Genomic DNA, 27,595 nt, shown 5'->3' on the forward strand with positions numbered 1-27,595 from the left:
GTCATTTTATAATCTTTTATACATAAATTTGAAGGGAGGATTTAACTCGATAATTGTTTCAATGTAGATAAAAGTTATGTTAAATATAACGCGATAACTTTAAAATCGTATCGATACTAAATACATATATTATAAAATGTAATTTTATAATTACTATTATTTAAAGAAACAATTATACGTATTAAAATCGTATAAGAAAAAGAGTCGGCAAACTTTTTCGCACATTTTATAAATAAAACGGATAGTAGTTTTGCACGCTTGTTTCTAATCGAATTAAAGAATACTTTACAAAAGAGACACAAAAGAATAAAAACAAAACAATACTCGATCTCGTAAAGAAGGCAGTTAATATTGTCAAAAAATTTCATTATATCTCTATTTTCACAGCAACTTAACAAAAATATAAGTGTGCTCTAATTAATATAAAAATAAATTTATCTAATTTGAATTTGATTGTCTGAAGATGAACGTGTTAATATAAACATAAAAGCACATAAAAATTAGACGGTAATTTAACTATATGCGATAAAGACTTTGCGATAAAGACTTTGTTATTTTTACAAAAAATTATTAACCGTAATTATATACGCACATTTCCCAACTGCAAAAAATCTCTCATTGCCTAGGGATAATTCTATACACTATAATTCCGTCCGCTTAAGGTCACTACTTCGTTTATTCTTGTTATTTTAAAAATCATGCTGTTCACTCCATTTTCGTGGGGTTAATTTGTGACGTTATGTTATGAAGAACGGTTAAATTATACACACACGTATACAGATAGTAAAAATCTTCATCGATCGCGAACCCTTGGAAGAATACCTGAAGACAATTCAGACGAGTTGGGAGATAATAAAACTGGGTATAAATTCAGGTTGCAGAGGTCTTTATCGCAGCAGATCCGCGAGAGATAGATGCTCGGCTTGCTGTTGCAGAAACGGGGTGCTTCTGGCGGCAGCCACTTGCTTCGATCGAGGCACCTTTTATAACATCACAATCCTACGTTTAATCCGAAAAGCTCGCGCATCAGTCGCATAAACCGAAATTCCGAAATTTTACGTATAAAAACGTCTTCTTTTCATAAATGATATGATACATATCTTGCGAAAATATAAATTTATAGTTATATAAGAGTTTTAAAAGCACCGATTAACTCTCCCTTTGAGAAATATAAATATAAATATATTTATATTTAATATATTTATAATAAATATATTTATATTAAATATATTTATAATAAATATATTTATATATAATTTATATTTATATTAATTGTTGTTAATATAATTTAAATATTAATGTAAATGTCTAAGTTTGCTATTTCTATCCATTTTCCTTCTTGAGAGACCACGATTCATTTATATATACACGTATTGAATAAACTGCGATTCTTTTTGCGTTATAGTGATTTTCTATGATATGCATATATTTTACACATACGATACAATATAATTCTATATATATTAATTACTATTTTTGCGCAATAAAATGTCTATAGGTACTACTTTGTGCTCTGTTTTACCTATTTATAAAACAAATAGAAACAAGGAAAACTACAATATAATTTGCAATTTCCCCTTCGACTCTAATTTACTTTTGTCGGATTGACATACACTGAAATCTCAACACATATGACGCGAATTCGCTTGCGACGCGACACGTCAATATATTTTGCATTCATGCGATCGCATATAAAATTGCCTCGTGCTGCTTTCACGCTACGGCCGGATCAAGTAATCTCGGTCGCGCTATTTTCAATGCGATCTCCGGCCGAATTATCCGAATTATCCGTCTGGCGCATTAAGCATTTAGGAGCCGTCCGCACGTCTGCGACCTCAGATCGTCGCATTGGTTGGACTGTCTCGGTCGATCTTGTTTGATTTTAAGAGTGCATCGTTCTCAAATCGGGATATCTTATAATCATTACACCGGCGATTATTATAAAGATGAGATAAATCAATTCGACCGCGTCTCGAGATTCCTTCAGAATAGTGCATTAATTCATAAAATTAAAAAGACCAGACGCAGACTCTGACAAAAGAGACACGGAATTTTTCGAGACTGCAGATATCAGTACAATTAATATTTATTTATTCATAATATTCATATGTATAATAAACAAGAATAGAAATTGTGAAATTACACAAATGTAACGCAAATGATTCGAATTCTTGCTCTTTTTTTAAAGAGCCAAAGATATAAAAAATTATTAACTTATATATAGGTTATTATTTAATTACATATTTCACAAAGAATAGAATATATGTATAATTATTTTTATAACAAAATTTAAATTTTATCTTTGTAGAATTAAAAAAGATATTACAACAGAGGAATTGCATGGATATTCCATCAAGTTCTTATATAAAATATAAACTTTCTATGTATATAGTTTTATAGAAAAACATAATTTATATAAAATTTGTTTTACCTATGTAAAATATTATGTCTTATGTATTGGTAGAATGTTTCTAAAAAAATAATATATGCAATGTATAATGGTAATAGACTGGAATATAGACTGGATAATAAAATAGATTACATTACACTGCGATTTTGTAAAATAGACAACATGTTTATAAATTAATATTGATCTGAAATAAAAATTATAAAAATTCCGAAATTAAACGTGGTACTGCAAAACTTTCGCGATCTTAGTTATATATCGTTTAATATTAGATTTTCATGTCCTATGACATGCAGATGTACTACCGAGCATCCTCCATGATAAAGAAAATGTCGATCTTTGCAGGATCAAAGTTCGAGTACGCGGCATATTTCGCATATACGTACTGCGTTATCTTTTCAACTTTTGACCTCTTCGATCATGGCGTACGTTCGCAAGCTTTTCCGAAGCTATTGTAAATTTCAGATAGATGCACTTATGCATCTTTTTATTGATGCCATAAAGATACCAATAAAGATATACCAATTGCTTTGCAGCAATGTCAGACGGTAATGCGAATAAAACTTGCACAGCTATAAAATTAACTTTGCATAGGTATTTGTAGAATTATATAGACCCGTCCAGTGTATCACATAATTTTTTATAAAATTTTAATAAATGATAAAACAGTAAACGTATATTATTAAAAGACAGATTACAAAAAATTTAAATGTGATAGTTAAAAAATTAATTTTAAAATTTCGATTAAAAGATCTTCACGCATTTTTTATTTTAGGCCTCTTAAGAAGCGCATTGTATTGAATAATGCGCTTCCGTGTCACAAAAATTCATTCATTCATAACGTTTATTTTAATTGATTCATCTAAAACAATCGCCGAAAATGCATCGTGTAAATTTATTCTCGGTAATTCTCGTCCGCACTATTGATGCGTTTCAAAAGTGAGCCCTTATAGTTAGGACAGTGTCATCTCATCTGCTTGGATTGAATTGAAATTTGTATATGGCTACCCCCACGCTTGCGCGTAAGAAACTTTCTCGACGTATTCGAAATCGATACCGCGGAAGAAGGGAAGGTAACATCGAATTTCGCCCCGAGTTTGCCCTGCGATCGATCGCGACCAGAATTTCCATGGCCCATAGCGGTCGAACTTGAAGTCTTAACCGCACATCGCGTTCGGCAGCGTTACCAACGCGACGACTAGCCGACAACAATAATTCGTTTCCGCCGAAAAGGGCGCTAATCATGGCCCGGGTGAGAGCGCGGACTGGAAAACCGGCTAAACGTTCATTCGTGGAAACCACGAGGGCATCGATCGCAATGTCGAGGCGAAACCGCCGAAGGCCGTTCGTTCGATGGGAATGCTATACGCGGCATTTTCTCGCGGATGATCAGTGACCTGAACCGTTAAATACACAAGCCTCATATGTGATAAACATTACGTATATGGGAACTCTAAGTAAATACGCTATCCACTAGTGTTAAGCCAATGATCCAATCAAACAGAAGATATTTTTTTTATGGATTATTAATCCAAAATTCAACAAAAAACATTAAATGACAAATTAAGTTTTAATGAAAAATGTGATGGAAATATATAATAAAGCTCATAAATATAAAAAGATAAAAAAATAGAAATTTATATTCATGTACATCAAGGATATGTATTGTCTACAAGTTTAAAATTAATAACAAATTTTAAGAGAAAAAGTATGTTTATAATATTCTTAAAAAATTGGGATACATTTTATAAACATGAAAAACTTACATACAAACAAAAATATATACTGTAGATATATAAGAATATAATTTGATTAGAAAAAAATATAATATAGTTCCAAGAGAGAATATATGTATAAATGTTTCGTATAAATATAACAAGTTAACAATTGCGAATTAAAAATAAAATAAATTAATAAAAAAAGAATAACTAAATAAGAAAATCTTTTGAAACAATCGCGTCTCACCTAACTAAATGATTTTTCAAGTTTTTTGTTAATGTTGAGTAGATATGCAGTCGTTGCAACATATTATTATGAACTGTCCGTTAATACGATAAATATTACAGATAACACGAAGAGGATGATAACGAACCGGATCTTGTTTTGTTGAGAGAGCTTAGAAAATCTGCGTTAACATTAGTGTCATTGATCGCCCACTAACAAACATCGATCCAGACACCATAATGACTATCCGATTCATTATGAACGTCAATATGCCCGTGTCAAACCTTCCTTTCGAGACGGACTCGATTTTGCGCTCCTAATTGATAGTACGTAATAAATCATTTTGTTAATATTCAATAATCTGATGTATACCTTATGATGTATATCCTAACTGATACTACACACTGAAAACTAACAAATTTTATATAAAACTTAGTAGGAGGGAAATAAGTGAATATAATTTATGGAAGGTTGAGCTTGCCGGTATCGATCAAATGCTATTCGATTGACGGTAAATCTACCGGCGACCAAGAGATGAGTCAATAAAAGGGAGTTTCGAGTGTAAATCGCGTATACTCATCAATAAAATCCACGTGCAAATACGTTACCTCCGAGCATACGTAATGACGTGGTTTTTCAGGCTCGTACTAGCGAAACAATAACCATCGGTTTCGCAGGTGTAATTGGTTTCCGGGCATATATCGCAATAGCACTTCAGTAATCCTGAAAATAAAACAGAATCAATTAAGTTATTGTACAAAATATTTGGAAATTTTGTATTTTTCTATTTTTTCTATATATCAAAAAAATCAATTCACAAAATCAAAAAGGTCCTTTTGTGATCAATGTTTGATTAGGTATATTTATACGCTTTTTTAAAATTTCCAAATTTCTCTTACATTAGAATCTAGTTTCTAAAATGTTAATTGTATGCCGATAATGTTAAATTAACAGTAAGATTCGATCAGAATATTGCGGATAATTACATATTTTCCTTTTTAAAATTTATAAAATATAACTTAAGAATTTACTTTAAATTCGATATTGCCAAAGTATCGATTTCTTTTAACAGTATATATACAAATATACATGTCACTATTACGTCATAATTTCTTATTGTTATTAGTTTATGATATAACTATATCAATAAATATCAATATAATCATAAATGCAATGTAGATGGATTTAATATATATTTTTTCTATTTTTCTTACGCAGACTTTTGCGAATAAATAAATATATATGGATTATTTGATGATATCGAATTCTCGAGGTGAAATAAATTTCGCGAAAGAGCGCTTGCGTGGTTCGGCATGATGGAATGGAAGAAATATGGGAAGGAAGATATTATCGTGAAATACTATACGGCACTTACCACAATTGAGGGGCAGTTTATTTTACGACAATATAACATCGTCCTGAGTTTCACAAATATTGACACACAATTTTCAAGATACATTGAATGCTTATCAATTCCAATTACTCTTTGAAATAAATTTAGAAATTTTTACAAGCAACGATTATGGAATTTAAATCGTCAAGAACTTGGAAAATAACTAAAAATCTAAAAATCTAAACACCAAAATCATTAATTTTGCTACAATTGATTTGAAAATTTTACCACGTTTAACTCATATAAAAAAATGTATTTGCCTAGAATTTAAAATCGACGATATAATATAATTAAATATGCATAGGGATTCACAAATTAAACGGTAAGAAAAAAGTTTAGAGATTTCAAGAATATAAAGAAATTCGATATAAGTCTGACAACAGTATAACCATTGACTGACAGGCTTGCTATTCTTTATATGCTTTCTGCTTGCCAAAATGAAGAGAAGAAAATAGGTGGCGCGTAAAAAAATATAGTGGGCTCAAGAGAGAAGACCTTGGAGCTTGAGTGATTACACTCAGGTATTGCTACTTTTATAGAAGCTAATGCAGACCTGTAATGAGTGAGCGGAAACTTTAGCAATGTGTCTTAATATAACTTGTATTTCTTCTATGCGAATAAAAAACTCTGAAGAATCGCTTATTTGATATAATATTTAGATAAGAATGATCTTTATATAAATATAATTATAATGCGAAATTGTATACAATATATTGATATTTACTCACATGTATTTTTATATGCATGAAACTTAATTATTGTTGTAAAACATACATTAAAAGAAATTTTATATATGCAAGAGAGAGAGTTAAAAAAATAAAAATTTTAATCAAATTTTACTTTGTAATATTCCGCATTATAAATATAAATCTGTTATATAAATCGTATATATGAAATACAACTGAAAACGTGAAATATGTTTTCTTCAGGTCAGTATATCTGGTTTATCATAATTTTATTATAATCATATAATGCAAAATGTTTTTGTTAATTACTTTATTTCTATGTGTGTAATTCTTTGGGAATTGCTGAAAAGAAAGAAAATTATGTCGAAGTAATGTTTCCGATGTCCGTGTGTTCTATATTCTTTTGAAATATATCAAAATTTGAATAAAATAAAATAAAATATATTAATGTTTACGTAAATGCAAAATAATTTAAGTCAAAATTTAGTTAATAATACATTACACAAATCTCTTAATTATTTAGTCCGCTGACACAAAATTATCATAAATCTAATCATCATAAAAAAAATAAAAAAATATTATGTAGATACTATTAATATTAATGAAAAGATTATCCGATAAGAAAAATAAATTTTTACATTATATAGAAGTTACGTGTACCTACACACGACGCGATAATGCACGATGGCCTACTCTCATACATGTGATTGTGCTATATAAATAGATATATTTTTAATACGTTTTCATACATCAATATAAGAGTCTTCACTATCAGTCAACTTAAAAGCTTTGTGATAGGAAAAGTACTCTACTATTGATCGATAATTAATTCAATATGGTCGTGTTGTCATCGCGTGATTTCTTTTTAAATCTAATTTACAATTCAGCACTCAATATAGAAAAAACACGGTCGTAATCTTAAATTCCGCATTCATAATCGAGTGTGCGCTCGAAAACATAAAACAATGATTATATTTTTATTAAACATTTAATGTATCCATGATAAGTTTTCGAGTTTTATATTTAATATATCAATTGATAATATTAATATTGGTATTAACTAAAACTTATATCTAGAATTCCATATTCAAGTAAAATAATAAGAGATATTTCACATAAATATGTATATGTATATGTATGATTGTAAACAAATTATTTAAAATAGATAGAATAACATTAAATAAAATCTCTTACGGTTGTCTTGCAAATGTGTACTTTGTAAAGAGCTATGCAATCCTTATATTTTCAACATTAAACAACAAAATAACCGGATTCTGCAGAAGAAAACCGGTCAATCGTACAGAATGTATCAAAAGTAATGCTGTTATTACGATATTGTGCAATTTGTCACAATAAAATTTTTGATAACATTGAGGAATTAAAATTTTCTCAAAATTTTCCGCAGTTATCCAATTTTTAATTTTTAACTTAATTTTATTCAATATAATTATTTTTTATTCAATATGATGTCATAATTAAATATAAAGTTAAATCCTTATTCAACTAATTTTAATTTGAAATAGTTTTAATTCTTTCAAACCTTTTTTTACTTTTATTTTTAATAAATCTGTAATTAAATCAATTATCAAATTTTTACTGGAAAAGGAATGGACAATCTATTTTAAACTTCTCGAAAAGTACTGCAATTAAAAATAAAAATATAACAATTCTGAGAGACAGTATTATGCTGATGATTTTTTCTTAATAAAAAATTCAACTTATTGTTAATTAGACTTATATCATTTATCAACAATAAACTGCACATAAATTACATTAGAAATAATTTATTTCTGACAGCTTTGTTTGGAATAATACATATTTTCATTATGATGTCTCAAGAAAGATAGAGACACATGGATATTTTTTTCGCTACCTGATATCGATCGAAATCACGTTATTCAACCTCCCTCCCGTATCTCGCCGGGGAAAATATTATGACTTCGACGTATTATTGGATAGTAAGATGACGTGCGTGTTAAATATTATCTACGTATTGCGCTCGATCGCAGGAAAATAAGGCAATGTGATTGTGCAACATAATAGTAGTAGTTATCACGCGTTTAGCGCCGATATGCTGCTATAAATAATCATCGTTTGTCCTATATTTTACAATGTGCTATTGTAAAGCCTATAAAATTGCACTAAAATTTGTAAAGAAATGTATACACACTGAGAGAAATGTTTTGTTGAAACTACCAAATTTTGTTACAGTAACAAAAATGTTTTGTTGAAACAACCAAAATTAACCAAAATTTTGTTGCAGTAACAAAATTTTGGTTGTTTCAACAAAACTTTCTTCAACATTTCTCTCAGTGCACACATTGTGTTTTACAATTTTGCTGTCTCTCTCACATACACACACATCATATATGTAGACACAATAGATGTTCTATTTTTATGCATATGTTTAACAATTTAAAATATATACGTTTGGTAGATAGTTTAAGTAAGAGAGAAAGAGAGAGAGTTTAATTTACAATATTAATTTGTCAATAAAATTTGAGAATTATGCGACAACTTATTCTTTCATAAAAACTCTAAGTTAACGAAATAAAGTATTTGTAAGTAATAAAAACAATATTAAAAAATGTTGTATGAATAATTTTATATAAATAAATATCATATAAATAATAACTCTTATTTAAATAAATATAAAATAAAAGATATATATATTTATGTATCTAACATATGACAGTACAAATTTATGCGTTATTTATTCTAAGAGTTATATAGTATTTATCAGTTATATAATCAAAGTTCCAAACTTTATCTACTAATAGAGCGAGAACAATTTATGAATTTTGTTTGTGTTTGCCTATTGTCCCTTCACTTTTTTAACAACTCTAAGACTATGTCTTCTACGAGAGACATTAATCAATGTTTGCGTTTATATAAACACTACGTTATGTTATATCATATATAGACACTCATAATATACATATAGAAAATTGTTAACGTCGTTACAGTCAGTCTTTCTCCCGGATCTTACGATCGTTTTATCAAACAACCTGCAAACTCCTAATGGCTCGTAAGAATCTGAGGAATAACAATGCACCGACGGGATAAAGAAACGTCCATGCACGGCGCTTTGACTATCGGTTGCAGGAACGTCCGGAACATGTATTGCTTTTTCAATGAGAATTCGAGGGCCCGATTTACATGCACGACAATTACCAAACATTGAATCCATCAGCTAGAGCGGAACCGAGCGTCGTAAGAGGAAAGGACATAACGAAGATACTAGAGAATGAATAAAGTACGCTATAGGGCCGATTCGGAGAGATGAAAAGTGTATGTACATATATATGTATGTAGTGTGTATACATATATTTGTGTGTCTGAGAGATAAAGAGACATGACAAGCTCCTTTCATTACGCCAACGATATCGTTAAATAGGGGTGTTTCCGAACAAGGTCTTTCTTGCTACAGCAACATAAGACAAGTATCAAGCATCTTCTTTTATGTTATTTACACAATTTACTATACTTATTGATACTTGCTTGTTTTTTAAACAAGAAAAAATATTTTTGCCAGAAATATTCTCGCTGAAACAATATTATACATACAATAAAAGATGCCATGCTTTAAGAATAAATTAAATATTTTAATTATTAGATATATTAAGTTACACTATAAGTAATTTAATTATTAAAGTGGTTAAATTAATTTCTTTCCTAATTATAAACATAAATTAAGTTTATACAACTACTTCCAGTATTATAGTTGAATATTAGTAGCTAACCTTATTACGCCTTTGCCAATATAACGGTTAATGGCGATCTATTTTTGCGATTGTTGAATCATCACTCGGTGCTTCAATTCGGATAACACAATTTCCTATACGTGTCAGAGAAACAATAATACGCGTATCTATTAAATGTTGCGTAAGTTAGTTAACGCACACAAATCAAAATTAAATAATGTTTTCCCATAGAATGTATATTGATCAGAGTTCGACAGCTGAAAAAAAGTGAGGCATACAGAACTCGGAATGTAAGTATGTATTTTAATTAAATATATAAATGTGTTATCTGATCAAGGTTTACGAACTCGAATCGTATTGCTAAGAATTCGGCGATCTAAAAATCGCAAAAGCTATTACAATGCTCACCCACAACGAAGCGTTACAGTTATCTAGACAATAACAGATCCGACTGTTTACATGCTTAATATCTCTCTCGTCGGAGTGAAACACGAGGCAGTTGTTTAACAGATTAAACAAGGATGGGCGAATGTAGCGATTACTCGAGAATAACTATTGCACCGAGTAATTCTATTTCTGAATTGCATATAGATAATTAGGCTACAAAGCTCCCAAGAAGATAAAAATATCTGCCAAGAAGATAAAATGCAAACAGTTTTATCCAAGTTACATTGTTCCATATTGATCCGTGAAAAAAGTCCGTGATAAAAGTGAGGAATTTCAATTCTGCATATAAAAGATAATATATTAATATATTAATTATAGATTTCTATTTCTATAATATTAATGGAACAAAATATATTATGATGCGTTTGATATATTATCCAATTATTTTAAAATTTGTTTTTATTTTTGGTTCTTGTTTTAATCACGGTAGAATAATATTTCTCCACTCAAAATTCCTTGTATCATACGCGGAGTGGTATATAGGACCAGAAATCAAACTCGGGTCTTTCGCTTGATAAGTGACTGCTCTATCATTAAGCTATCCAACGCCCCCGGTATTATCGTGATACCGAAGGGGTAAATCACGCTCCGATGCGGCGCGGCGCGGCTCTTGAAAAACTGCGGGAGTCGCGGAGAGAGCGTACATAGGAACCGAGTGCACCGGCTCACCCTTCCGCATGCTTTTCGGACCTCGTGCAGCAACGAGATTAAACGGCCCTTCTGCACACCACGGCGCGGCACGTTACTTACGCAACGTTATGTGCGCGCCGTTGAACGGGAGAAGGAGCGAGGAACGAGCGGGATGAGGAGGCGAAACGGAGACTGCAGGAACGGAGGGACAGAGGAAGAGACAGAGACGCGCGAGCTACACAGAGAAACGGTGAAACGAGCACGAGACGAGGGCCCGACGAAAATATAGAAAGAGAAAGGTAGACTTCGCGCACGTATACACGCACGCACGCACGCACGACGCACACAGTGACGGAGGGATCGTCTACAAAGCACAACGCGTGGGACAAACAGAAGTGCGTTCAACAAAGAGGCTCGCCGAAATCATTGTGCCTTTTCTTTCAACATCCTGATTTTCTTTTATTGTATTGCCTCCTCCTCCCCCCCCCTCCTCCTCTAAGCTGACTTTTAAACGTAACTTTAAAATAACTTTAACCCTTAAATGCCACACCTCTCAAGAATCTCGTAAATGACACATGGGGTCTAAAAGACCCCAGCATGAAAAATGTCTCCTTACTTATTGATTTTTTGATATTTAGTTATGAAAATTATTTTCAATGTTGTTCAAGGCTTAGAAAAGAGAATAAAATGCTTATATTGTTAAAATTTTAATTTCAACATAGTATAAAAAATTAAGATCGCCAACAGTTAAAATATTGGCTCCAAAATCAAAAAAATAATAAATAATAAATAAATATGAGCTCCATTTTTGGCGGGAACATTTGAAAATATATCATTCCAAAGGGTCTGGGGTCCGCTGGACCCCGGGTGGCATTTAAGGGTTAAACGCAAAGTGTAGTTGTGTAGTTGCTCGGCAAAGTGTTAATTTCTTCAAATATGTACATATCCAATTCTCTCTCTTTCGCGACGGTGACGGTCGGCGGTCTAAAATCGTGTATTGAAGATTAATAAAAAACACGGATTGTTTTTGTGGATAAATATACTTCATCCTTTTTCATTATACATCCCTCCTCCTTCCAATTTCAGTAACCTTCGATATCTTTGATTTTAAATTGTAAAAACTTGTTTGAATCAATTTGTCTGAAACTGGAATGAACGTATCTGTCATCTTCTATTATCTATTAGTTACACAGAAAAAAAGAAAAATCTTAAAATGAGATTATATTCCGTTAAACGAAGAAAACTTGCTTAAATAAAATCATTATATAGTTCAACCAAGAAAAAATGTTGAAATAAAAAGTCGAAATTCTTATAAAAAGATATAGATTGTTTCGTATATAAGCAAGATCACACTATAATCTTCTTATAAGAATTTCAACATTTTTTTGGTTGAACTATACATATAAATTTATAAATAAAATCTCATTTCAAAATTTCCATGTTGAAACTAAAGATATTTTCAAATCAAAAACATTCTTTTTTTTTCTGTGTATAAATAACAGAAAAATACTCCCTTATCAGTTAACGTTATAAAAAAAAACAAATTTTATTTTATTAAAATTTAATTACTTCAATTAGTGCAACTGAAAGAGACGTTGTATGATATTTAGACTTTCAAACCAAGCTCTGTGAATTTGCTAACAAATTCTGATGTTACAAAAGACTTGAATAGTAAACATATTTTGCAGTCGGCGCGAACTCTGACTATCACCTACTTTTCATATCTCGAATTTGCGTTGTCACGTTCAAATGTGTAGAAATAGCTTTATGTTTAATATCACCGCGTCCAAGAAATGTGTTACTGTGCATGGAAACTCCTTAATCTCATGCCGCTAGGTGCTACACGGTGAAGAACATTTTGCATTTGAGTGGATTTCTGTCCGTGTAGAAATTTTCAACATACACTGGTGTTAATGTAACATATTGTCATTGTGTTATTTTTTTACTTTACTGCATGCCTTAAGTCAATATTCAACGTTTCTAAAAGTTGAAATAACACAATTTATATGACATATTTTATATGTCAAAATGAATACCTAAAGTTGTGTTACTTTCCTCTCTACACATAAGAGTTTCCATCTGTTAAATCGACATTTTCTTATGCGATACATATATTATAAAGAGATATCGCTGTCTTCTATTTTTCGCAAGAAAAAGAGACGAAAGATTAACATGTAATTTACGAATAACATTATAAATATGTTAATTTAACATAAACTTTGCTTCCAGATAGCGTCCATGTGTCCAATTTCTTATTAATTTTTCACACATGACTTGTGTTATTTATTCACATAAATTTGCCTTCTGTCAAATTAACATACAAATTAGAGCTGATAAACTGGTACACCGTGAAATGTGTTAAATTAAAAACGAAATTGTTTACCGATTGTGAGTATCGCTGCGATATAAAGGTTTCTAGCGATAAAAAAAGAGGATACATCGTACCGTTCACAGGGCACGAGGCGTGGAGTATACAGAGGAGCGCCAGGGCGAGGAGGCTCGCCATGCCGCCGTCGCGGACGCCTCTCATCTTTCCGGAGCTTCCGCGGGAGCAGCCGGTGGTCCGCCGTGATGGTGGTGGCGGCGGTGGTGGTGATCACGCAGTCCGCTGTCGCGGATCCGCCGTCGGCGGCGTCGCGAGGAATCGCTCTCGCGGCCGGCCTTGGCCGCGGCCGGCGCGGGCGGCGCGGCTCAACGTCGCTCGCGGCAGGATCGCGCGCGTGGTGGCTCGCGGGCGGCGGCGGCGGCGGCGGCGGCGGCGACGACGACGACCGGCCGACGCGGGATCATCCTCCGCGGGCGGCGGAGATCGCGGGGATGAGGCGAGGTGGTGCCTTGCCGCCTCGCCGACGAGACACTTGTCACCGCGACTGCTGCCGATGCCGCCGCTGACCCGCGGAGCCCACTCGCATAAGAGCACTTGCCGCTCGCGAGCTACTCCGAGAGCGAGCGAGCGCGACTCGCAACGCGTACTCGCACGCACGCACGCACGTACACGCGCGCACACACGCGCGCTACCGTGTGCGCTGTTGTTTTCCTATGACCGTTGTTGTCCGAATATGTATAACACCGTACGGCGTTCTCACATCGTCCGGAGCAACGTCGCACCGGTCACCCGCCGCTCGCGAAATGTCGCGGTTACACCGCGATTCGCCGATTTCCAGGCGACACCGCGATCCCGCGGGGATCGTCTCCGCGACAGGAGACAAGGGAGAGCGGCGATTTCTCGCGAAAGAAGTCGCGGTTACTTTGACGCGAGCGACGATCCCTCAGATGTATTATCTCGTCGCGCGACGTCGCCGCCGCGGAAGGCGCGCCGCCATTTTCCTATCGACAGGCCCGGCCTATTGCGAATTCTCGCCGACGAAACACGCTCCGAGGAGCACACTCACGTAACCGAAGGATTTCACCAATAATCACGAGGATATCGATGTTAACCGTACGCCAACGGATTCGAAACTTGCGAAAATGACGTTTCGCCGCGCGTCATCATCATCGTTTTCGTCGACACTCCGAACAGTCCGAACTCCGACTTCGGGCGCAATCTCGATGCGACTGTCACGCGGCTCGCTCGGACTTTTCGCGCTGATCGTCCGACACCGACAGCGACTCGTGTTGCTACTACCGGTACTACTGCTGATGCTACTGCCGTCGCGTCGCCGCTAGAAATTATAACTGCGTCAGAGAGAGGTCATCCCGGCCTTCTCCGTCTCCGTGGAACTAGAACCGTCGAAAGCCCCTGTACACTACCGCCAGTACATCCATTTTCGAAGGTACTACGTAGCCACGTTCATTTTCCGACACTGCCGATAAAACATCATTCTGGTGCGCATCCGCGCTACATCTGCAAATGTATTATTGACCGCGTTCAGGAAACACAACTGTTGAGTGAGCGCTCATTATGATTGGTTCTTACACTTAGATCCGGAGAAGAACCAAAGGTAAGAACCAATCATATTAAAGAATCACTGACCGCTCACTCAACAGTTGTGTTTCCTGAATGCGGCCATTGATGTTATACATATGACACTATATATTCGGAGGGGTAAAAACCACAGTGGTGTAAGTCAATTTTTTAAAAATATTATCTCGTGTGCATAGATGCAATATATATACAATATATAAATTGCATCTATGCACACAAGAAAATATTTTTAAAAATTTGACTTACACCACTGTGATTTTTACCCCTCCATTTGCAGATGTAGCACCAATTTCGAAATGGATGCACTGGCGGTAGCGTACAGATACATACATACAGGGCACAGGGGCTTTCGACGGTCCCCATTAAAGACGAAGCACGCATAGAGAAGCGTAATCAACCAATCACCATCGAGAGTTTTATAATGGCGGTCTATTCGTTCTCGAAGATTCTCGATTGTAATTAGTTGAGGATCAGTTTAATATTTATATCTTACATGTATCGATAAATATTAACTTATTTTATATATTTATATTGTATATTAAATATCTAATAGCCCTCTCTCCCTCTCTCTCTCTTTTTCTTTTCTTTCACTTTCACACTTGCCAGACAGCACAATGTCCCAAATCGGGACATAAGATGTCTTTTAAGGCCATTGCACGTAACAAAGTTTTAGTCATAATCGTAAGGCCGTAAGAAAATACACCAATCACACTCGATTATTCTCCTTGAGCTTGAAGAATAATCGAGTGTGATTGGTCTATTTTCTTACGGCCTTACGATTATGACTAAAACTTTGTTACTTGCGATGGCCTTTAGACGCCTTATGTCCCGCTTTTGGACATGTGTACTGTCTGGGTTATTTCAAATAAAAGATATGTATCTTTTATCAATTTAAAAATTCGAATACGAGACAATAGGCCTTTATGGAAAATTTTGTAAGCAAAACGAATAATATTTGGGGAACAAGCAGAGAATATTTTATAATTTTTAAGTATCTTGACGACGACGGTTTATCGTCTTTTATGCATGGTATGCGCGATCACCGCGCTGCAAGAACGATCGCGACGAAATTTTTATAAACGATACAATTTAATATTAATTTTCTATAAAGTTAGATTAGGAGCACGTACAAATAAATTTGAAACATTTGTAAACGTAACGAATTACGTGAACAAGCGAATTACGTGTCTGTTTTTGAAACGAAAAACGGAATTGCATTCGTGGATGCACATTTCAGCTTGTTCGCACTCTTGATTTTGCAATCGCGACAAGCAAAGTGCAATGCGAACGTCAAACGCGCGATTGTTTTGTTCAATCACTTAATTAATTATTAATTCCCGCACTTAACGAGAGATTCAAGCTATTTAATGAAGCGTCTTCCCGCGCGATTCACTCATTCGAAGAAAATCGAAACGTATAGACAGGAGACGTGAATTCCGAGGTTATCGTTTCACTGCGACACGCGGAACAACGATTCCATTAAGATTTGGATGTATCGCGTTTCGAATCATTTATTTCTTACATGTGTACATATAATTCATTCACCATTCAATCACGGCAGGAGACCCGCCAAATCACAGTCGGCAGGGTGATATGTATGTATACATACTACATACATATTACAGCGTCCAGCCGCCGCCGCACATTCGAGAGATGCGTTGAACGCGATTGGCTCGCGAGTCGAGCCCCCGGATCCGGCCAATCACGTTCCGCCGCTCCGAGCCGCCGCGCCGCGCCGCCGCGTCGGCATACCAGTAGTGCAATTCTGTAACTCGTTATGCCGTCGTTATGAGCTATAACGACAATTGCGCAGCTTTTTTACCATATAAAATATCTGCGCAACGATAGTCGATACCTCATAACGAGTTACAGAATCGCACTACAGATACCAATACCAGACGCCAGACGCCGCGCGCCGGACCGGCCGGACATACTAGGCGCGACCGTTGAACATAGAAACGGCGAAATTGACGTACGGCCGATTGTTCCTGTCGTCGAGTGGCTTTGCCGCTTGTTTTCGACGACGTTCAGAGTACCCTTTTATATACCTGCGGAAATCGTTTGGTCATTCTCCCGATAATTTTCGTACATTTGTGAAGTGTTCGTGCTCCGTGCTCGTGCTGTGGGTGCTGTGTGTTTTTCAGAACGCGCCTTCTCCTTCGTGCGATTGGCACTTCTGCCACCTGCACCTCGTTTCGCGGGAATAATCGACTACGCGCTCAAGAATTTGCAAGTGATTCAAGTGTCGGAATGAATGTGTCGTGCGAATCGAATCGCTCGTTCGCGGCGGAGACGTCGAGGCGAAGATACGACAAATGTGAGTGATTTACAGTGTTCGTTGTGCATTCGCGGGCGATAATCGTTCGTCTCGCCATATATCTGAACTCTCGAATAGTGTCGTGCTTTGAACGCTGTGCCGGAATTGTAGTGCGATCTATCTCCGATTCTTCTCGAAAGGGAGAAAGAGGGCCGCGAGTGACACACACCGTGAAATCGTATTGAGTGATTCGAGTAATAGCACGCCCGCGCCGTGATACAACGCCGCGTTCGTTAATATTTCTTATTTTCCCGTATATTTCGTGCCGCGTAAGTTTTAACGATCCGCGACTTCTCGTTGTGCAAGGTATTCAATGCAGTTTTACATTCGCGAGATTTATTGTGCTCGATCCCGTACTGTGCGAGCGATATTTAATTTTAATTTTTGATTAATTAACTGCGTGTCTTTATTATAGCCGTCCACTTGATTCGCGTAGTGTCGCGCCAAGTTACCGCGATGACATATCTTCGAACATTTCGTCGTCATTAACGTAACGCGGTGATGAACGCGGAACGAATCGAGGCAATCGGCGTGGTGATTCTTTCAAATTTTCACGAAAAATCCATGTTAGAAAATGTGAAAATATTTCGGGAAATATTTCATATTTATATAATTTAATTTTATATTATATCTGCTTTTATATTACAGAGTAAAGTACTAATTCCTTCCCATGGGGTACGACCTTGGCGAGGTGGGAAGGCTCAGTACCCCGAGGATGTTATCCAAAGCAAAACTCTCGTTCTGCTTGGATAAAAATCCAAAGACGGGGAAGCTAAAGGACTTTTTCAAAGCTTATTTGAAGAATATTACGGCATATACTTGACGGAATATTCTTCTCATGGGCTTTTTAAACGGGAGTGCCGTACAGTATCGCGCGAAAGACATTTACTGATAATTAGTCCGCGCGCGATTGTAGTTTATTATCCGCGAGTGCTTTCTCGTGAGTGTCCTGTGCGGTGAAAGGAGGAGGCCTGACATCCTGAGAGGAGGAGGAGGTCCAAGAGAGACATCGGGCACCGGCGGAGCAACCTTGGGGTACGTATATCATCTCTTAGCTACACTGAGAAAAAAAAATCGTTGATTCAAAGAAATATTATTTGATTCAACTAAATGCAGCGGTCACGGGCTGTCAAGCTAACATTTGTTAATTCAACAAATATTATATAAAATAAAATAAAATATTTCTTGATATTACTCACGTATATTTGATTTAAATATATTAATATTTACATTAAACAAATCACACCAACTAAACGAGTTTAGTCAAATTAACAACATTTTTTTCTCAGTGTACATAAAATTAATAATTCGTTTTCATTTATTCGAATTGTTTTATCTTGATAAATTAAAAGTAACTAAAGAAAGAGAAATTATCTAAAATTGTATTCTTGTAAAGATCTTTTTCGGTAAAGATAATTGTATTGCTAAATATTTTATTAAAAGATGAATTAGAGTACGTTTAAGAATTATCTTTTGAAATGTTGATCATTTTGAGCGCTTCTTTAATTTGAATCTTATGTTTGTATGTTACAGGATCATCGTAGCTACGTGGCTGAGTAACTCCGCCTGTTGCGCATCGGGTTGGTGAGTCAGACATTTTTTTTACTGAGGTAACGAATCTACGATTAATTAAATACAGAGCAAATGTATCTCGATACATGTCAAATTATAACAATAAATTATAATATAAATTTATTACATCTCGTAGATCTGTTGCCTTAAAATGGATGGGCTAAAACTGATTATAGCAAATATTTAATCTTGGTGTCATCTGTTTATTGATGTATTTGCGATTGTGCTTGAGGAAATAATACTCGCACACTTCGCACGCACCGAGCTCTTAAAGAGCTCATATTATCGTTTATTTGATTGAATTATGTTGACGAACCGTCTCATTCTATGTAAATAATTTTTAAATAAAATTTTAAATGTTAAATAAAATATATATCAAAATATTTTATCGAGTCAGAATTTTATTTCGCAAATTTGAATGAGTAAAATACATAGTAAATTAATTTTTTGAAATTTTTGTTATATACGTAAATTAATTCTACTCACAATTATAGTAACGATTTTAAAAATGTAAATTTCTTATTTAGATTTCTTTATAAAATTATTTTTATATTTTTTTATAACAAAAGAGATAAGAGTAAGCAAAATATTGTGTTAAGTGTTGTAAAAGAAATATCTGTAGATAGGGAAAAATTATTAATTAGGTAGGATATGTGTTATTTTTATACCCATCTCTTTATTTCCATATATTTATCCAAGATTAAATATTATATAAATCGATGCAAAAAACAATGTATAGATATATAATGAATAAGAAGGGTAATAAATATTTCGGTTTCATTATGCAATTTATTTTATAGAAAGCTCGATAATGATTTTAATTAATTACTAAAACTTATTCTAACAAAGCATCGATTTTACCCTAATTTTTTGTAGCCTATCCATCTATTTTTGATTGAGAAATTGGCTTTATGCCAGTCAATCTATTATCATAACATATGTAATAATTATTTTATATTGTGCGAGTAAGACGGATGTAAAATATATTACTATAAAAAATATGTAGTAATTATATACATATATTATATCACAATATTAATAATTATATATATTAAATTATATATTAATTGTTTATATTATTGTATAAAATATGTAATAATTACACATGTAACGTATTTTACATTAAGACGTGTATCTGCATCACATCTGATTTATGAATAAAATTAGTTGATTTTCCAAGCTTCTCTAATTGGTTAAAACGTGTCATATGCTACATGCGAGCGTTTGTTTAAAATGTTTGAAAATTACTCCGCCGTGTTGGTATACCCGGCGACTAGCATAAACAGAGAGAAGCTTGGGAGGCTTCTCTCTGATTGCGTACGCTACTATATTTTTGTTACTTCGTTTTGAGAGCGTATTGAAAAACATCGACATATAGTATAGACTGCGCTCAGGTATAGAAATCAATTTCGGCTGAAGTAATGACAAACAATAAAATTTAAAGTATCTAATAATAAAATCTAAAGAAGCATCTTCTGTCTAAAATCTATTTACTCTGATACGTTATAAAAGTTGAAAATGGAACAAATGATATATGACTTTCGTATATAGATTCGTAAAACGCTGTCTTGATAATTAAAATAATACAGAATTTCAACTAATTAAAAATCTAGATAATAAAGAAATTAATATTTTATAATATTTATACTTATACTTTGTATAAAAATATTTAAAAAAAATGCATATTTTATTTCTCATCAATATACCTGCATTAAAATAATTAAAAAATTAAAGTTTAGTCAAGGGAAATATATTAGTTATGGCATTTATAGAAAATATTAAACAATTTGATTATCACGTTTGAGCTTATGGATTTTTTTATTACAGTTTGTAAAGAATTGCAAGGTGCAAAATATTCTTTTATATTAGAACTAATAAAACGAATTACTTTTAAATTTTATTATTAACAAAATTAAATAACTTAAATATGATTCATACTTTATAATATATTTTGCAGATGTAAATTCTTGTAATTATTATTTCATTATAATATTTAATTACTTATTTAAAAATATACCGTGTAATAGCGGGGTTTAACGAAAAATTGATACATAACTGCCAAGAAATTTACACATGCGCCTGTTTTAAGATATTTTTAGTTTCACTAGCATCGAAATTCGTAAGGTAAAATAATTTGGCGTACTTAGTTCATTTTTGCATTGTAAGAAAATATTATTACAAATTAATTTTTCTGGACAAAATTGAATATTTTCAGTTTCTAAGTATTTCTTACATTGTTTAGATAAAACATAAATTGCAAAAACTTTGTAAAGAGCAAATTTTTCTTTTCATTCTTCCTTAAAAATTGTAGTTAGATGTAATTTTTTATTTAACATATTAAATTATATACCAAAACTTAATACATTAATTATGAAACAATTTTTCTATAAACATTTATTTATAAACTTTTATAATATATGTATACTTATGAACTATGCACAATATACGCACTACGCAGTTAGATGTAATTTACATATGTATAAGTGTGAATGTATGATTAAAACAACATTGGAACTTTATAAAAACAGTAACTTTTGCTAATTATTGTAATATATTTAATAATATATAATACTAATATAATAATACTAAAATGCCATTAAAATTGTTAAAATAATTGTAATAAAAAGAAACAAATAAAATGTATGTAAATTCATAGCACTTCAAATTTATCAGTATTTTACTGCGATTTGACATTGCATACGTACTCTTTATTTGATGCATTTGATTTAGCTTTGTTGAAATTGATATCTAAATAGATAATACGATGCAAGAACTTAAAAGATTTCATAATATTTCTTTTTAGGCAGTACCGCATACATCGCATGCGATCTGAATCAAATTAAAATTAAAAACAGTTAAAATTATAGTAAAATTTAATTTCTATACGTTTTACAAATGCATCATTATGATTGGATTAACTCAACAAAAATTGCAATAAATGTTGAATAATTGTTTTTTTCTTAAACTGGAGGTATTGCTTATAGTTTGGTCCGTTTTTTTTTAAACTTGCGTCTGACTACCCCACGCTCTCGAAATTGCGGATCTCGTGAGTTTTTTACCGATAGTTTGAACAACAAAACCGATCCTTTGTAACCGATCGTGATTCAAAATCTTCCTTCCGTCGAAAATATACGCTGGTTTCATCATATCTGCATAAATCTGAGTGTAGTCCAGTTCCTAAAAATTATATAAAATTATTTGGATAATAAAATATTATACATAATTGCACGAAATTTCTTACTTACGATAAATTCGTCCCATTCTGTACATAAAACTATCGCGTGTGTATTCTTCGTGGCGCTATAAGCATCTTTATAAATACTGATTCGACTTTTTATATCTTCAGGATTGCTTGTTATGTTTGGATGAGTCAAGTCTTGAATGATTTGAGTTTCTTCAACCTGTGAGTTAGAAAGGCGTCGTGTAACAAGCATAATACACTTATTATTGACCATTACTTAATAGTAAAAAGCATTTTTTTAATTTTTATCTAATGTAAATATTATTATCTAAACTGAGAACAAAAATATGGAAAATACAGGATATAATTACATACCAAAATATTTAAAAGAAATAAACTAGATTTTTAATTTAAATTAAAAATTTCCAAGACCTTAGAAGTTTAATTTAAAGAGGAATCAATAAAATAAAATAAAAACATTAAATGCCACTCGTGATAGATTGTAATCAAATTTAAAGAATCTATTATTAAGAACAAGTCTGATACATCTGGAATACATTGCACACAGAAAAGAGAAAGAGCTGACCTTGGGATCATAAATGTGAAGAACAGCGCCTTCGTCCAACAACGTCTTGGCGACGTGAATTGCTGGTGATTCACGCGTATCTCCTGTATTTTTCTTGAAGGCGAAACCTAGCATGGCAATCCTCTTGTCCGTCACAGTGTTAAAGAGAGATTCTATAACCTTCGCAGAAAATCTTGACTTCTGATATTCGTTCATATCAATCACCTGTTGCCAATATGCCGCCACTTCGGGCAGATTTAAGCATTCGCAAATATATACTAAATTTAGAATGTCTTTTTGGAAGCAGGAACCTCCAAAACCGACCGACGCGTGTAGAAATTTTGAACCGATTCGAGAATCAAGCCCGATTGCTCGTGCGACTTCGGATACGTCGGCACCCGTAGCTTCACACACTGCTGATAACGAATTTATACTGGAGATGCGCTGAGCGAGGAAAGCGTTTGCAGCCTAAAATCAGAGTGAATATAAATTAATATTGCAATTTATCAGTTTATTCCTTGAAAGTATTTAAATTTAATTTGATTAAAAAGTTGTATAGTGTACATGTCTCTATCTTATTTGCGGAAATACACTTACTTAAAAGATTTTACGAATAATATTATAACAATATTAAATTACAATAATCAAACAAATATTAAATTATATACTTTTATAAAGTAAGAAACTACAACAGCGATATATGTGTAAGCATGTTTTAAATTGATAATTAAAACTAATTAACTAATATTTTAATAAGTTATATTTTATTTTTAAGTAATTCAAATATGTATAACATTTAATTAATTACATAAGTTAGTAAAAATATTGTTTTAATAAAAAAAAATTTAATTAAACATCGGAATAAATAACTTAAATTCAATGTAAAGACATTGAATTTAAGTTATTTATTGCGTAATTTATCTACATTTGTGAACAGTATGTTGCAAGACAATCAATGAGATTTACACAGCTTATTTACATATGAAATATATGATTACTCACTAGCTTCGACAGTTCTGAGCTCCATGTATTGGTTGTTAAAATATTTTCTCTTGGAATCCAATGTTCGTAAACTTTACAAAGTTCTTCGATAGCTGCTTGTCCTTCTGGCGAAGACTCTCCGCCAATCAACACTCGATCTGCGTTGACCAGATCTTCTATAGCGGTTCCTTCGGCCAGAAATTCCGGATTTGAAAGAATCTGAAAAAAATTAATATTCCAGTAAATATCAAGGAGATAAATAATCTCAGTGAATATGCAAATAGATGAATAACGCGCAATAATAGTAAACACCTGAGCGAAGAAAAGGTCATGAATAATACGGTGTAAAGCAAGCAGCGTTATCTTGAATGAACGACGATTAATTTAAGCAAGTATGAAATCATACGATTACTATTAGCGGTTCGACAATCAATCAACTACAGGCACAGCAAAAACGCAGTAAAATCTTGCATATCACGTGTGTTTTATCGGGTGAATTAATTCCGAAAACGCGATTCAACCTTTTACAATTTTCACGCAACATTATGTTACAATGTCGATGTACTTAAATGCATATTAGAAGTAAATATACAGAAAGAGATACAACATCTTAAAAATTAAATGTATTAAATAATGTATTAAATGTATTAAATAGATTCTACAGAAGGCAACTGTTAGAAAAACTGTCGTACTCTTTCGTTTAAATTATTGTGAAAAATAGTTATCTTACCTGATAGGAGACACCTGGCTTGTGATTAGCACGAAGGATGTTCATGATACTCTCGGCCGCTCTTACCGGTACGGTACTTTTTTCTACCACAATCTTATCTCCAGTTGCAACTTCCGCGATCATTCTGGCAGCGCTTTCCACGTATTTCAAGTCCGCTGCTCTTCCCTTGCCGTTGCCAAAGGTCTTCGTCGGCGTGTTCACCGAAATAAATATCAGATCGGCCTCCTTGATCGCTGTCTCAATATCGGTGGAGAAAAACAAATTTTTCCCACGACATTTTCGTACCACTTCGTCCAAGCCCGGTTCGTATATCGGCAACTTTTGTGAATTCCACTGCGCTATTCTCTCCTTGCTCTTATCAACGACAGTCACTTGAATTTCCGGACATTTCAATGCAATAACGCTGCACGTAGGGCCACCCACGTAACCGGCTCCGATGCAGCAGATTCTTCGGATTCTTGTCATTTTGATTGACTGCAATATTATTTGACGAAACGTCACGTTTACAATTAGTTATATTTGAAGTTGTACATAGAAAAATCACGGTCATAAAATATTTAGAATAAATATTTGATTATATTTTATATTAAATAGAAGAATATTTCTTGTAACTTACTTAATTGAAAATAAAACATTGGAGCAAAGGGAAATTCAATAGCTTAAATTTTACTCTTTTTCTTTATTTCATAATTACTATTACTGTTAAATCTATTATATAAATAGAAATATATATTACTTTTTCTTGATATAATTATATATTGTTCAAAATTAGAACCAAATAAACAAAACTGTACAATACATTATTTTATAGTTTCATGTCAGATTATTTTTACAAGCATTAATATACGTTTATACGCTTCAATAAATGTTTATGACTTGTAATAAAACTAATCTAATCTAATAGATGATAACAGAAATGTTTACAAAAATTTATATTATTATAAAATATTAAACTAAAAAATTAAACCAGTCATGTGAAATTTGTATTAAACAACTGTTTTACAACACAGTATAGAATTAGATAAAATATGATAAGAATGTCTAATGTGAAACTATAATAAAAGTTCATGCAGAATGACTTTTTCGGGCTAACGAATGAAGATTCCAAAGAAAGCATTCTCTCATCTATCTCCGTCACAAAGGAGATATGTTTAAAATTATCATTGCCCAAATAATGCAAATGCCCGGAAGCTGATAAAAATATATCTGCGGGCTTTTTCAATATGTGTCATGACAACGGAAGACCAAATATGTTATCTACATGCTTTCTTCCACTCGCTCTATCATTATTTGACAGTATCGAGACCCTTCCGTCTACATTCTTATCCATAATATTATACGTGTAATTTATTGTGATACACCAAAATTGTTTTTAATTATTAGAATAATTAAAAGCTATATTATTTAGATCTTAGATAAACATTGAAAAATAAACCGATAAGCTTCTGTTCCTAGGCCTTTGTTTCGGAGCATGATTGCGCGCTGCAATATGCTCCAATTAAAGAGATGTTCCAAAGAGAATCGAATGTCTTTGTTTTGTTACCTGTTTAACTGAAACAATGGATAATTCTCTGGTGATCAGCAGAAATACGGCATGTAGATGGACGCAATGCTGAGTGCGGCGAGTTACGGTCTATCACAATCGTAACGCAGCTTTCACGATGGAAAAACGATTTTGTTCATGAGAGAAAACTGCAGTGCGGCGATGTTGAGTCGCGTTGCACAGACTTCTGCCACTCTGAACTCTTTGGACGCTACGCGTCCGTCATTTCGCGATGCTACGAGGTGTCGAGGCTGCAACCAGGCCGCGCCATTGTGGCCACGTTGCCATGTTAGAGCATCACAAGCGACACAAGCGCGTGCGTAAATAATTGGCAACGCTGTATTTTTTTCTGAAATCTTTCATGATGATAATCACACGGATGATCTGCACTTAAAAAAAGGGCACATTTAATATCGGTGCGGAATGGAACGATGAAGATCTGACTTATGAAAAAGTCTATGTATCTCAGCAATAGATAGCTTAATTAATTGTGCGGATTTTTAGTATTTCATAATAAGGAAATAATTGGAGTTAAATTTATATTTGCTAATAGATACTTTAATAAATTTAAAAAGAGATGATTGACGATGACGATGATTAATTGATTTTACACAAATCAAGATTTGATAACACATTTCTTATGGAAATGTTTTATATTTTGTAATTTTGAAGTAATACAACAGGATTTGTTTTATTGTGTCATCAATTGTTGCATTGAGAAAATTTAGAATAATAACATCTATGTTTATTTTTCATGAAATTGTGCAAATTTGCAATCTAAAGTTAGTTAATGCATAATATTATTTACAATTAAGTATAATATTTTTACATTGATGATTAACAAATAACATTTAATATAACGCTTTAACATTTTTTTATGTTACAGTAATTGAAAATAAATACAATAAGGTATGCAAAATTTAACTGAAACGTTGTTGGAAAGCGCATTGGAGTAAAAGTAAAATCATAACTGTCCGGAGCATATAATACAGGATGTCATTAAAATTTATTATTTCCGATGAAGCAAATATAAGTAATTCAATATGTGTGTGTGTGTGTGTGTGTGTGTGTGTGTGTGTGTGTGTTTCGTTTTAATTTCCCGAGGCAAATATCTTGGAAAATATGGGAGATACAGAAAAACGTTTCAGACAAAAGTTGCAGGATATCAAAGGGGACAGATGATGAAAATATGGACTTGAGAGACCTTTTCAAAACCATGCAGGTTAATGCGATCGATGTTTTTTTAAATGGAACCCCCATTTTTATTGCATATTTACGTAGCCCTTGTCGAGACGTTTTCAAAACATTATAATAAAGCTCTGTTTCATTAAGAATTTCCTGAGATATTTTAAATTTTGTCATGATACTTTTTTAATATAAATATGAAATATGAAATATCTCATAAAGTGCGTATTCACTTTTCGATAATTTTACCTTGATACTTTCATATATAGAATAATAAAAGGAATTTTTCAAAATAAATAAATCGCATCAAGAAAATCTGAAAAAATTCTCAAAATCCTGTGTTATATGTACCGGTTCTTGCACCGGTATACTGCATATATACAGA

At 33.2% G+C, this 27,595-nt stretch overlaps 2 protein-coding genes across 7 annotated transcripts in view; both read right to left on the bottom strand.

Annotated features, from left to right (window-relative positions):
• Babo (TGF-beta receptor type-1 babo) overlaps positions 1–14,866 on the bottom strand; it is a 38,894-nt gene extending 24,028 nt beyond the window's left edge. For 2 of the 6 annotated variants that reach the window (XM_071714984.1, XM_071714985.1), the window contains exons 1-2: positions 13,657–14,862; positions 4,960–5,074 (exon numbers count right to left, since the gene is read on the bottom strand). In XM_071714984.1, the coding sequence (XP_071571085.1) occupies positions 4,960–5,074; positions 13,657–13,741 (200 nt within the window). In that variant the 5' untranslated portion in view covers positions 13,742–14,862. Of the gene's footprint in view, positions 1–822; positions 981–4,959; positions 5,075–13,656 lie in introns of all 6 variants that reach the window. The other 4 variants (XM_071714987.1, XM_071714986.1, XM_071714983.1 and 1 more) reach the window with 4 other exon arrangements.
• Positions 14,867–21,404: 6,538 nt separating this feature from the next.
• Sgl (UDP-glucose 6-dehydrogenase sgl) lies at positions 21,405–26,300 on the bottom strand. Its single transcript, XM_071714978.1, has 6 exons — positions 26,026–26,300; positions 24,483–24,956; positions 23,774–23,971; positions 22,793–23,239; positions 22,271–22,426; positions 21,405–22,202 (listed from the first exon to the last, which is right to left on the bottom strand). Exons 2-6 carry the CDS (start codon positions 24,945–24,947, stop codon positions 22,026–22,028), a joined length of 1,443 nt encoding a protein of 480 aa, XP_071571079.1. The 5' UTR covers positions 24,948–24,956; positions 26,026–26,300; the 3' UTR covers positions 21,405–22,025.
• Between the last annotated feature and the right edge of the window lie 1,295 nt (positions 26,301–27,595).

Source organism: Temnothorax nylanderi, unplaced genomic scaffold (genome assembly GCF_030848795.1).
Source record: "Temnothorax nylanderi isolate EJ_2023f unplaced genomic scaffold, tnyl_v1.0 TNYL_tig0151_pilon, whole genome shotgun sequence".
Lineage (NCBI taxonomy): Eukaryota > Metazoa > Arthropoda > Insecta > Hymenoptera > Formicidae > Temnothorax > Temnothorax nylanderi.

Coding starts and splice junctions, on each gene's coding strand:
- Sgl (XM_071714978.1), bottom strand. CDS start 24,947: ATGACAAGAATCCGAAGAATCTGCTGCATCGGAGCCGGTTACGTGGGT. Junction 23,972..24,482: donor AGCCAGGTGTCTCCTATCAG/GTAAGATAACTA, acceptor AATTTTTTTCAG/ATTCTTTCAAATCCGGAATT. Junction 22,203..22,270: donor CAGAATGGGACGAATTTATC/GTAAGTAAGAAA, acceptor TATAATTTTTAG/GAACTGGACTACACTCAGAT.